This window comes from Podarcis filfolensis, assembly GCF_964270895.1.
Source record: "Podarcis filfolensis genome assembly, chromosome: 7".
In the NCBI taxonomy this organism is placed as follows: domain Eukaryota; kingdom Metazoa; phylum Chordata; class Lepidosauria; order Squamata; family Lacertidae; genus Podarcis; species Podarcis filfolensis.
Genome location: NC_139603.1, coordinates 48,131,487 through 48,144,842, shown reverse-complemented (window position 1 = coordinate 48,144,842; position 13,356 = coordinate 48,131,487). Strand labels below are relative to the sequence as shown.

Below are 13,356 nucleotides of genomic sequence, written 5' to 3'. Positions count from 1 at the left end.
GGCTGCATGCTGCCTACTTTTAATTGAAACTGAAATTAATTGAGTTAGAGCTAATTAATGGATTTATAATAGAACACTAAACTACAGTCCTCCTAAGGAAAAAAAGAAGCCTTTCATTTCTTAAGTATATCATGTGAACATCTAATGGAAAAACCAGCGCTCTACCCTTATATTCTCTATATGCATATAGCAGACTGCATCTTGTGTTAGGCCAAATCTTGTATGTTTCTGCCATATATGACAGTGACTAAACACCCAATTCTGTGGCTTGCTGCAGCAGCGCAGAATTGCTTGTGTCAGAACATGAAGAACTATGTCACTTTGACATTTGAAAAATGGACACCACATTAGTACCACAGCTACACAATGTTGCTATGAGAGCTGCAAAAAAAAAACAGACTCACAGGGAGCTAAAATAGTGTCACTCATGCCAGAGCACAACCTTGGTCAACCCAGAGATCACCCAGCCTGTCCTGTATCCAGTCCTGAATCAATTCAGGGATGGGACTGTGTTTAATGAAGTTGTTTTTAAAAACCCCAAAAACTCTTATTAAACTTACAGCCAGGAGCACAGAGGAAGAGGCACTGTGTTGCCTTCCCCTCACACACACTGAGAACAAGAGAGTTAAAGTCCCCGCTCCCCATATTCCTCCCTGCCAGGCCTTGCAGCCTATTCTCAAGGCCCCATTGCTATAGCAACCTCCCAGACCTTCCCTCTGCTACAATGGCGCCCTGCTTGCTTCTCCCATCACTGCTGGTCTCTGCAGCAGTGGTAGTAGACCAGGGCAGTCACTGTGGCAACAGGGCCTGGTGGTGATGGGATTCTGCAGGGCACTCCTTCACAAGAACCTTCCCTGACAGGAAGAAGCTTGTAAAGGAAATCTGCCATCCTGCAGTACTGAATCCTCTACTCAGGACCGAGGATTGTGGAGGACTATGTGGGGTGCTGCTTTGCAAGCCCTTTCCCAACTCAACCTAGGCCCAAATCCCCCCAAATCAGCCTGATTAGTCTCAGGATTCAACCAAATTTGGTCCAGAGCCCTGTCCAGCACCACCACATGGTCTACCCTTTAAGGAAGGACCAGAACCATCAATAAGCAATGCTTCCCAGCACTATTCTAGTCAGTGGCACAAAGCTGTTGTTTCAAAGGTTTTAAATTAATACAATATCATCATCATCATCAACAACAACATTATTTATTCAATTTCTTACCTGTTGTTCACCAGGGCAGCTTACAGCAATATAAAAATACAACAGTAAAATTAGTTAAAACAATCTTCTCCCTCCTTTTCCCTTTCTTCACTACAGACACATCCGATTTGAAACGGCTTTAATTAGTAGAGAGGAAATTATATTTTCCTGATGTAAGAAAAGTAGTTTACACTTTTTCTGTGCTTCCTGAAACTCCAGTGTGTTTCCTTTATTTCTAGGTACATGACGACCTTTCTGCTGGCCATGGACTAGTGGTGGAGCTGATAATTACGTTCCAGCTGGTCCTTACTATTTTTGCCAGCTGTGATTCTAAGCGAAGTGATGTCACAGGTTCAGTGGCACTGGCAATTGGACTTTCAGTTGCAATCGGACACCTGTTTGCTGTAAGTTGCCGGCCTCTTCCATGAGCTGTGCTAGGTAGCTAACGGTAAAGTGCATGTCATTACAATGCTTTATGAATCTTACTCCAAAACCCACTGTTGGCTCAAGTAAATTTGATGTAATGCTATATATCCCCAAGTACCTTTCGACTAACTTGCTCCAAAACATTGACTCCCTGCTTTGAAATGATATTATTGTATATGTGAAATAGGAATAATCCTCATTTGTCTCACAGGAGACACCGATAAGGTGCGATAGAAATATTCCTGAAGCAAACATATAAAGTCAGCGTACCTAGGCATCTTGTTGGGACCCTTTCAGATTGGTGCTTTATTGTGGATGTGACATGTGACATGTTTGTAACATTATAATAGTGGTGGATTTATTCTGCTTTAGTCTGTTCTGCTTTAATCTGTTCTGCAATGCTTCCCCAATGTTACCACATTATTGCCTTCCAGGGGGCCTATAGAGCTACAAAACCAGGACAAAAATAAACCAGAATGTTTTTGGTATAAGAAGTGACAGGATTTCAGCACGAAATTAAGGAATATGCATGGCTTGGAAATGAAGCTCAGTGCAATAGCACAGTTGGGTTATCAAGCAGGGGTTGTCAACCTGGTCCCTACCGCCCACTAGTGGGCATTTCAGGTTTCTAGGTGGGCGGTAGGGGGTTCTACAGCAAAAGCTGAATCCTTCTCCCATTGAGCACTGGTGGGTGGTAAGGAAATTTTACCATCAAGAAAGATGCATTAGTGGGTGGTAGGTATAAAAAAGTTGACTACCCCTGGGTTAGAGTGTGGTGCTGATAACGCCAGGGTTGCAGGGTTTGATCCCCATATGGGACAGCTGCATATTCCTGCATCACAAGTGGTTGGACTACATAGTCATAGATAGTCCTTTCCAAATCTACAATGCTATGATTCTATGACCACCCCAAAACCTTTTCAGGAACAAAAAGTATGGAAAACAAGGTCATTCGTGACCAACTCAATAACATCAAGAGCACAAATGACCATGAATGTGCAATTAAAAGGGCATTTGGAGGGACCCTAGGTTGCTTATAGAATTTTTTAATTTCTTGATAACAAATGACTAACACATTTAGTAAATAATTAAATAGTAAATAATCAAATAACAGTGTGTACATATAGGTGTTTGGTAGGCATAATTGTGTGGCACCCACACTGTGCACATTTGTTCTACATTTTGAAAAGTGTTATATAAATCTAGGCCCACCGGCACATTTTGTTTTTTGAGTGAGTGCCATGCATACTCCTCCAGTCACTTCTACCCACCCCAGATTACCCTCCCCCACTATGCTGAGAGAAAGAGGGCAAGGATGCGCACACATACTTCTCTTTTCCAAGAGATCTGGGTAAAAGTTAGATCCGGCAAAATTAATCTGAGCTTTGAAAAGCACATAGAGATGAAGAAGAAAGTTGGAAAGAGTGTCCATATTCCATGAAGTATGAATAGTCCAGAGGGATGCTCACAGTCCTGGAAAGCATCTCCTAACAGTCCTGTATCCTGCTTCCCATTGCTGTCTCTGGCTCATCGCTTCTGGACTGGCATGAATCTTGAGGATAGACATCAGCAACTGGAGGTCCATGGGCTAGAACTGGCCCACTGAGAAATGTTTCCTATCCCCATTAGCTGCCAACCAGGTGGGGGAAAGAATGCAGAGAAAGTGGCAATAGTGACTTGGGCAATAGATCTAGAGCAATGCCAGTCATAAGCTGGTTCCATCACAAGATCATTAAAACATGTGGATGTCTGATGGTTGTATAATAATGATTAACAGTCTTCCTTTTAAATATCTTGCAGATTAACTACACAGGCGCCAGCATGAACCCTGCTAGGTCATTTGGACCTGCAGTTATCATGGGGAAATGGGAAAACCACTGGGTAAGTGAATATACCTGGATACTTCTCATTCACTCATGCATGATTTAGCAATGGCCACCAACCTGCTGGTTTAGGATTAGACAAATTTGTGGAGGACAAGGCTCATCTATGGCTTCCTCCACCATCAATAGCAGTATTATTACCATCATGTATTTTATTTATTTCAAAAAAATTATATACTACTTGATTGTAAAAAACAACAACAACGCACATGTTCCAAGATGAGTCAAAGTGAGACATTACCTATATTAAGTTTGATTCTATATTGAAACAGAATCAATGCAATCTATAAGAACTTGTACTTAAACAAGTTTAACATTTGACATTTGCTCCTACAAATGTCAGTTGTCTCCTGTAACTAACTGATCTAATTAGATAGATTTCAGAAGGTTCTGCTGGAATGCCATCATAGAACCTTAGCTGTGTCTTCATGAGTGTATGTTTCTAGGCTTGCTTTCAATTGCTCACCAGATTTCCTTTCTTAGTGTTAGGAAACTGCTGAGATATGCTGGCAACATAAGTGCCAGTTGAAATAAATTAAAAAATTGTCCAGTAGCACCTTAGAGACCAACTAAGTTTATTCTGGGTATAAGCTTTCATGTGCATGCTTATACCCAGAACAAATTTAGTTGGTCTCTAAGGTGCCACTGGACAATTTTTTAATTTATTTCAACTGCGTCAGACCAACACGGCTACCTACCTAAATCTAAGTACCAGTTGTTTGACTTCAGGTGTTTGTACTGTTGTGAGTTTGGGGGGTGGGTAGGCTGTATGCCTGAGTCACTTCCAACAAGGATCCACTTTCTTGAATAGCCAGACAAGTTTATTGGTAATCACCCACTAAGTATGGGTTGTTAAGATAACAAAGGAAGTGGCTCCATAGCAGAGAGTAGATGGATGGGCCTCACTACCTCAACTGTTAGTTAGTTAGAAAGACAAAGGCCTGAGTTGAGGCATGTGAGCTAGAAGCTTGAAGCGGGAGGAAGCTGGCTGGGAAGCCTGACAGACAGAGCCATGCCTGATTTCTGCTGTAATCCAAGGCTGTGATTATTGGGAGAAAAAAGACCCAGTTGGGTGTTAATGCTGTGAACCCCTCCATCATAGGCTAAGGTTGTATATATGTGTAAATAAACTGTATATCCTAAAGACACCACAGTCTCCGCTGTCCCTCATTCCAAGGAAACCAAACCCTGGAACTGCTGGAATCTCACACCACTCAGCAGTTGGGGTGGCGTGCAACAGTGTGTTGTATTGATTTAGTTTCATCCAAAGCTATTTTATGCTGATTGATTCATGAACAAAGGCATTGCTGATACAAATGACAAAGCATCATCCAATCAGAATTCAAGAGAATACTAGCTATTCTTCAGTCAGCCTAATTAAGGTTCTTGGGTGTGAGTTTATCTTTCTGTGTCTGTATGTGCTCCTATGCCTATAAAAGACGCAGCATTCCAGGTATTTATAAAACATCTGTTCATGTGGCTTGGCTGAACACATGTGTTCACATACTGTGCCAGCAAAGCCTCTGATGTGCCATTTACACATCCAAGCCCTGCTAAACTGGGTAGGTTGTTAAGATTTCCTGCAGCACCAAATACGGGAAGCACCAACTATGCTAACCTCGGTAACATCCAACTTCCTTATTGGACTCTTGACATTTCTTTGAAACGTTACTCCCAATCCGTGCTTAATGTATGTTTCTTTCTCCCTGTTTTGTACAGATATATTGGGTGGGACCAATTATAGGAGCAGTTCTTGCCGGCGCCCTTTATGAATATGTCTACTGTCCTGATGCTGAATTCAAACAGCGGCTCAAAGAAGCATTTACTAAAACAAGCCAGCAGTCCAAAGGAAAATACATAGAAGTTGAAGATACCAGGAGCCAGGTGGAGACGGATGATTTGCTTCTGAAGCCTGGAATGGTCCACGTCATTGACCTTGAGAGGGGTGATGATAAGAAGGGTAGAGACCCAACCAATGAGGTGCTATCATCTGTATGACTAGCAAGGAGCACTGAAAGCAGGGAACAGTCTACTAGCAGGCCCACAGATAGCCTTCCACCCATAAAAGAGACAGATTTGTTATAAATTAGCCACCTACGACATCATAAAATTGTAGGAAAATGGCAGCAGTGAATTAGCTGTTTAATCAGACCAGACTCCCATTCTGTTGACATGGTAGCAGCTAACTATGTTGAGGGATCCTCATAGATTATTCCAAATTCATAAATGTCCTTTTGGCGGTAGCCATAAGGGAATCCTTTAATTCCCTCTCTGCTTTCTGAGTGAATTTTGAAAGAGGCATTGGTTTTAACGCAAGCAGTTATGAGCAGGAAATAGCAATCTTCGTCAATCAGATTGACAGATGAAACTTATCAAAAGATGCCTATAGACACAGAAAGAAGTGTCTATCAGATTGTTCTTCTGACACTTAATTGGCTGTTGTCAATCCTGATTAGAATTTTAATGACAAAATCTATGGCAGGTTCAGTGAAAGCAGAGCCAACATGCAAGATACAACAAATGCTTGCAAAAGCCTCATTCCTCCCTTTCTTCTAGTCCTCCTGTTATTTTTAATCCTTCCATGCTACATTTGGGAGAAGACATTTAAACAAAACAAAACAAAACAAAAAAGCAAGAATTGCCATTTGCCATTTTAAACATTTTATACATATTCATACATTTTATACTTCCACAAAAAAGGAAGTCCTCTCCTTTTGACTCATAATCTTTAAATGTCCCCCACATTGAGTTGTCCTTCCACAAAAACGTTCTCATGACATACTATTGCTGGAACTGTTGAAGACATACAATGAACAAAATAAGTCCGTATTAATCGCCATCTTGTAATGTGCGCATTCCAGCCAAAGTTAAGCCCTGTGAATTCCAGATACTTTTACCAGGAGGCATTTATACACAGCTTAACTTTCCCAGTAACATCAGTGGGACTTAACAGTGGTTAACTTTGGGTGGATCATGTCAAATAAAAATACGCAGTTATCAAAAAGAAGTTGAAGGCTGTTCTGTTTTCAGTGCACTTATTCAAACAAATAAAATGTTACTGTGCCAATTTTATATAACTGAAATGTTAAAATTGTGTAACTATTTTGCTCACAATGTGATTTTTTTTAAAAAAAAAAGCATAACAAGCAGGCTTTTCATAATTATTTAAAATACTGCTGGGAAATGCTTTGGTGACTGATGCTTTGCTTTGAATACTCTGTCGCTAAAAATATTTGTTTTAGAGCTGCCTCAAACACAATGCATTTCCTATATAAAAAGCTCTACATCCAGGCAAACTGCATGTAGATTTCCATGTGTGACAGTCGCAGACATGTCTGTTCCACTGCTTGCACTCAGTGTACATAGGCCAGAAAGCCATTGTCAACAGAGATGTGTGCAATTGTTGCATGATCTCCATGCAGTTATAATATCAATGAAACAGTTAAATAGCAACTGTGAATTTTCAATGCATCAAGAAGCCAGAGCATGGAATAGCTTGCAACTTTGTGTGATGTTGTGCTGCTGAATGGTGAGTTTGCCTTTTATAAACTTCAAATGCTTTTGGTCAAAAAGGAGTAACGTTTACACTTTCTCTGAATGTAGCCAGAACTGAAATTTGCTATAGCTGAGGTTCTTTGTATGGAACTCATCCATTCCTATTAAGGTTTTTGGTGGTGAAATGTGGCAAATGTACAGAACCACCCTGAGAACACCTGGTCTTGTAGAAAAAGGACACTATACTAGTGGTGAATATTTCTAAGTAGGGAGAAGTACATAGATAATCTTATGCACAAGAAACACGACGTGATAAAAGAAATATACACTTCTTCCTCCATAGAAGAAGTAACGCCCATCTAACAAAATTGCCCAGTGTGAAGCAGCGCCAAATGCACTGCACAAAAAAGGAAAGAACTGAGAGTATAGCAAAGCCAAAACAAAGAAATCCAACCAGGGCTGTGATCCTAAGCAAACCAAGTTACTTCCTAAGGAGTAAGTCTTGTTGGGTTTAGTGGAACTTCTGAGTAAAAAGACATCATATTGTGCAGTAAAATTCACCAGGTCTGCCAAAGGGAGACCATATGAAGAAAGATACTAATGCCCTGATGAGTGCTGCTGCACTCAGATCCCTCTTGATGGCTTCCCATAGGCATCTAAACAGTCTCGTGAGAGCAGGATGCTGGACCACATGGGTCATTGGCCTGATCCAGCAGACTCTTCTTTTGTTCTTAGAAAATAAACTACTGTGTATTTTGTAAGCATTGCAAGCCATTTGATGGTCATAAGGTAGCGTACAATTACCATATTTTGCAAGCCATTTGATGGTCATAAGGTAGCGTACAATTACCATATTTTTTGCTCTATAAGACTCACTTTTTCCCTCCTAAAAAGTAAGGGGAAATGTGTGTACGTCTTATGGAGCGAATGCAGGCCGCACAGCTATCCCAGAAGCCAGAACAGCAAGAGGGATTGCTGCTTTCACTGTGCAGCGATCCCTCTTGCTGTTCTGGCTTCTAAGATTCAGAATATTTTTTTTCTTGTTTTCCTCCTCCAAAAACTAGGTGCGTCTTGTGGCCTGGTGCATCTTATAGAGTGAAAAATATGGTAAGTTGATACGTGAATAGATGAGGCAATGAATCATTACCCCAATCAAGATGTCCATGTGTGTCCCAATGCACACCTAGAGCTGTTCCATTCATCTGTGGTGCAGCACCTCAGCAAACAGAAAGAGATGTGCACGGAACTCTCAATGAAAATGTCTAGGCAAGTTCTGTGGACAACATCAGAGCTCATTACTCAAGAGCAAATTACTGGTTCAAGATCAAGTGTCTTGTGATTTCGACGTAGAACATTTTTCCTTATCTTGTTCAAGAGAGAGATCACCATTTCCAGGTGGAATCTCTGTAATTTCAAAGTTTACAATAACTGTCTTGGCAATGCTCAATATGCGAACCCTCGGTGTCTTTCACAACCTTAAAAGTCAGAAAGATTCCTCAGCCAATGTAATATAGAATCCTGGAAGTAGATACAGAATTTTCATTTCACTAGTGATGTGAACTTCACAAGTGTCCTTGGTTGTTTTTCTCAACATGTTTTGCACTGGTGTAACAGTTACTCTTTGGTTATACACTGAAGCTCCACTTCATAAATATATGGCTGTACTTTCCCTCCTAAGCCTTTTTGCTTTAAATTTGTATTTTGGTAATGTTTCATCAATGCATGTTTATAATTTACATTTTGTTAACTCACTGACTGTGATACACTTAGAGGTTATTTCAGTGGCTTATTAAGATGTCTTACAAACTGATGTAACATGTGAGTCTTATATTTGAGATAGTGTTGTTGCCATGTTGTTCATAGCAAGCACTAGATGCAAAGCAAATCATTTAGAGACTGCTACAGCTTCACATACCCTCATCAACAGAAAGACCTGATAGTTTATCCCACTTTGTGTACCATACCAGGCCAGCATGAAGTCACAGAAATTATTCTGAAAGAGATGCTTTATACTCACAGCTGCCTTTCTCCTAGCTTTTCTGCCTTAAAATAAAAAATCCTCTAAATAATTTGAAATTTGGATGCTGAAAGTACCCTAAGGACTTTGTTGTGTGTGGGGGGGGGAGAATAGATTGTGTATAGTTGTACACACACTTTCTAGTGTGGTACTGGCAGAAATGGCAGCATGAACATCACCTTTGTAATGTTCTTGTTTTTATTTTTTGCCGTTCATATGCAGCAATTCCCTACAAAGTTAATTGCCATAATCATTTGCATATGTTTCAGTTGAAATGTTTGGTACAAAAGTCAGCAATTTTACTTGGAATGTTATCTGTTTGGAGGAAGTATGCCAATTTCCTTTGCTAGTTTTGGGAGCATGTGGATTAAGTGGGGTAAGCATTGTCTTCTGCTTCTCACTCGTGTCCCTCCGCAATTGAAGAGTCAAAAGAATCTTCATTGTGAATGTGGAAAGCTGTAATAAATAAAATGAGATGTCACAAAATATTTCATTCTGAAATCTCAGGTGCATATCCAGAATCCAATTTATAAAAGTCTATTAAGAGCTGCACGAAGGATAATCTATCACTTGTAGGACCAATGATAAGCGCTAAACTAGTAAACATACTAAACATATGGCCATTAAAAAAAAATTATTACAAGTTCATTCAACCTTATCAGAACTGATGTGATAATAGTATTATAAATCAAAATGTGTAACATTTGGAATAATCTACTTAAGATGTCCTACTGTCAACAATAGAGTTTTATCTTGTTCCTCTTCTCTTCTGCTGTATTCTTTATGGTTATGTCTTGTAAATAAACTATTGTCTGTTTTGATTCATCCCTGCATTTTCTTCTTGAAATGCATTTAAAATGTTATAAAGACATCAGATATGAACACTGACAATTAGGTGTCATGATGAATAAATGTCATTTTGATAAGGAATGAATAGTTGCAGGTTGTGGGTTGGAATAATATTCCAAAGAGGTTCGTGATGGAAACTTTAGGCTCTTTAAGGCAGGGATGGGTGAACCTCAGGACTAGGGATTGTTGCCTTCAGAGCCTCTCTAGCCCTCAAAACTCTTTGCTCACAGTTTCACACTCTGAGTGTGCCTGGCTGGAATGTGCCCTTGGACTCTGATAATGCCCCTTGATTGTCTAGAGAGGATACATAGGGTTGTGTGGGTATGTGTAGAAACTGACCTGCTGTACAAAGGTAAAATTTACATTTTCCAATGAGTGAAGTCAGACCTCTGATTGCCAAGTGAGTTGTTTGGACACTAGGGGAGGGATAGTCACTCTGGAGAGGGTAGTTTGTCTGCCATTGGTCCCCACCATGCACTCAGCTCTACCTGTGGCTCCTAGAAGCAGTCAGCATGTAACAGCAGCCACACCCTGGGAAATAGCTTCAACTGGCTGGCTAAACCAGGTGAGGGTAGCTGATGGGTCTCAACCCTTTGGTAATAGTCGGTGTAGTCCAAAATATCTGGAGTGCACCAGATAGATGAATGTTGAATTAAGGTATCCTAGGAAGACCACTCTTCTCTGCCATAAATTTGCTACCTACCATTTTACTGAGATGACCCTGCATTATTGTATTTTGAGTGCACAATTTCTTCCATGTCATCTCGGGGATCATCTCAAGTCTGCTTTCGATACTATCCTTCCAATTGCAGTAGTCCACAAGGAAGGTTATCCACTCCCCAAATATTTATTTGCCTTTTCATTGTGCCTTCTCAAACTCTACAGTGGTCTTCGATCTGTTGCACAGCTAAGCTCAGTTAATACCTCAGAGAAATCAGTGGGGTTTGTAGGTCCTTAATTCTACTGTGTTACAACCTGCATCTCTTGGGGGAACATGAATTTATCGAATAAATATTGTACCATTGTTGTACATATAAGGCATGTGCCCCCTTTTCTCTTTATGCTTCAGTGAAGTCCAGCTATTCTGTGCATGTTATGTGAACTGCTATTTGTCAAAAGGGTCACTTTTGTTAATCTGTGGAGGTGAGGCTTACTCAAGGTTCATTTGGTTTTCTCAAAAATCCTTTGTTAATTCAGATCATAAGTCTACTCTGTTCTATCCAGGATTTGCATCATTTCCAGTCTTGTGACCTTGGAGATGCTTAACTGAGGACTCTCTGTATATGAATGAGAAAGTGCTCATCTGAGTGGTGAATTAGATGTTACAGCAACAACATCAGATCATGCCTTATTCCAAGAAATCAAATTGAGGGTGTATGTGTATGCTGTTCACGCCCCTGTTTTTAAAGGTTAAGATACAATGATTGTGATCATTATAATACTGGGTCCCTGGGCAGGTTTCAGCAATTTAAAAATGCAATATTAAAAACCGTTTAAAACAAATTACAGGCAACCCCTTATTTGCATGGGGCTTGCATTCCAGGTCATTGTGTTTTTGCATGAAATCGCATGCCATTGTAACACCCCATTCCATCCTGTTTCATTCCTGCTGTGCCCTGCTCCCGCCCCACCCATTTAATGACATATTTTATTACATTTCTGGATTTGGCACTGTGTGTGTGTGTGTGTGTGTGTGTGAGAGAGAGAGAGAGAGAGAGAGAGAGAGAGAGAGAGAGAGACTGTGCACATATCAATCACTCCTAAAATGGGGGGTTACCTGTATATCTGAGATGTCAAAATCCCAGTTAAAGAGGTGTGTCTTCAACATATGGTGGAAACTGCACAGTGAAATTGCCAGACTCACTTCTGTTGGAAGGGAATTCCACAATTTAGGGGCTGCCACAGAAAATGTCCTCTCCCAGGCTGCCACTCTCTGAACCTCTGAGGGTGGTGGAATTACCAAGAGGGGCCCCCTCTGTTGGTCTTAACACCTGAGAGTCGGCCTGTAGGAAAGGAAGTTGTTTTTCAGATAGTCGGGGCCTAAGTCATTTAGGGCTTAAACACTAGGGTGGGCAGCTTAAACTGGACCCAGAAACAAACTGGCATTCAATACAACTGCTTTAAAACAGGAGTTATATGAGTTGTAAATGAAACCCCAGCCAGTAATCTGGCTGCTGCATTTTGGACCAGTTGAAGTTTCCAAGTCCTCTCTGAGGGCAGTATATAGTGCATTGGAGTAATCCAGTCTGGAAGAACTTGGAATATGTAACACAACTTTCTTTTCAGAATTCAGCTTCACTTTAATAACCCACATCCCTCCCACCACTGCCTCCAAACACCAGTTTAGCACCAGCCCTTGATCTAAAAATGGAGGCATGTTCCCTGGGCAACAAACAGCACCCTATCCTGAGACTGGAAAAAATGGTGGTTCTTATCTATTCCTTGGCAAGTTGTTTATTTTGTGCAAGTAAATTCTAGCTAGCATAAAATCCTAACAGCATCAATGACAAGAAAACACATTTTTCATATATGTCAATGGGGCATAGCTATCATTCCCTGCAGAAGCTGGCCTTGAACTTGGATGGAATCATCTGTTCCCAAAGGGTGAACCTTTCGTATGGAGAAAAGACAGGAAAACACTAAGTTGCCACAAGAAACAGGAAACTTCTCTTGGCAACTCTTTAGGGGCCAACTGGAAAGTGGGAGGGAGAAGGGCATTTCATGTTGTGGTAAGTTGTCCCTGTAAACTTCTGAGCACATGCCCAGGGACAACACTTTAAAATAAAGACTTAATATGTATAGAGATGAAACATGACAGGGTAGGGACAAAACAAGTTACAGAGATCAGGAAAACGTTGGGCTGTGATGCCATTTGCCTGGTGGTGATGCTTCAGAGAAACAGCTGCACAACATCTTCTCAGAGCTAATTTGGACCAGCTGCATCACAAACAGGAGACCTACAAGCAAGGACGAATGTTTTCCAAAGCACTTATGATTTCTCACTCTCTACACAGCTGTCCAGAACAGTTCAAGTTTACTGACTGGCACACACTGCTAGGGGACAAGAGGAAAGCTTCTGTAGCCTCCAGACTCAAATCTGAGCATGTTGCTCTGTGGCTTACAACCTTTTATATCTGAAAAAAGTGCCTAAAACAGAAATGGGGGGACAGCTGACCACAAGGGAAGGAGGAGGTCAAAGAGTCCATCTAGGCACATCCCTCAAAGTAATCAAGTCCTCAAGCTACCCTTAGAAATGGATGCCGCAGATACATTTCTCCTTGTGTGGAAAGATTCCAGTTGTCAGCAGCACCAGTATTATTTTTTCTTCTTCCTTTTGTAGAAAATGATGATGCGCTTGTAACACTTTCAGGGACGGGATACCCTTTCCCCTCTAGTTGTGCTGTTAGATATTGGGAAATCTCATTTTCCAGGCATCCATGCAAAACCTGGCATGGGTGTTAAGTTAAAATGAGATTCCTAGCCTTCATTGCCAT

The 13,356-nt window shown here is 40.9% G+C and overlaps 1 protein-coding gene across 2 annotated transcripts in view; it reads left to right on the top strand.

The window, feature by feature from the left end:
• Window positions 1–7,472, top strand: part of AQP4 (aquaporin 4) — a 49,069-nt gene extending 41,597 nt beyond the window's left edge. For both annotated transcript variants that reach the window (XM_083623093.1, XM_083623094.1), the window contains exons 3-5: window positions 1,432–1,596; window positions 3,419–3,499; window positions 5,221–7,472. In XM_083623093.1, the coding sequence (XP_083479219.1) occupies window positions 1,432–1,596; window positions 3,419–3,499; window positions 5,221–5,499 (525 nt within the window). In that variant the 3' untranslated portion in view covers window positions 5,500–7,472. The remainder of the gene's footprint in view (window positions 1–1,431; window positions 1,597–3,418; window positions 3,500–5,220) is intronic.
• The last annotated feature ends 5,884 nt before the right edge of the window (window positions 7,473–13,356 follow it).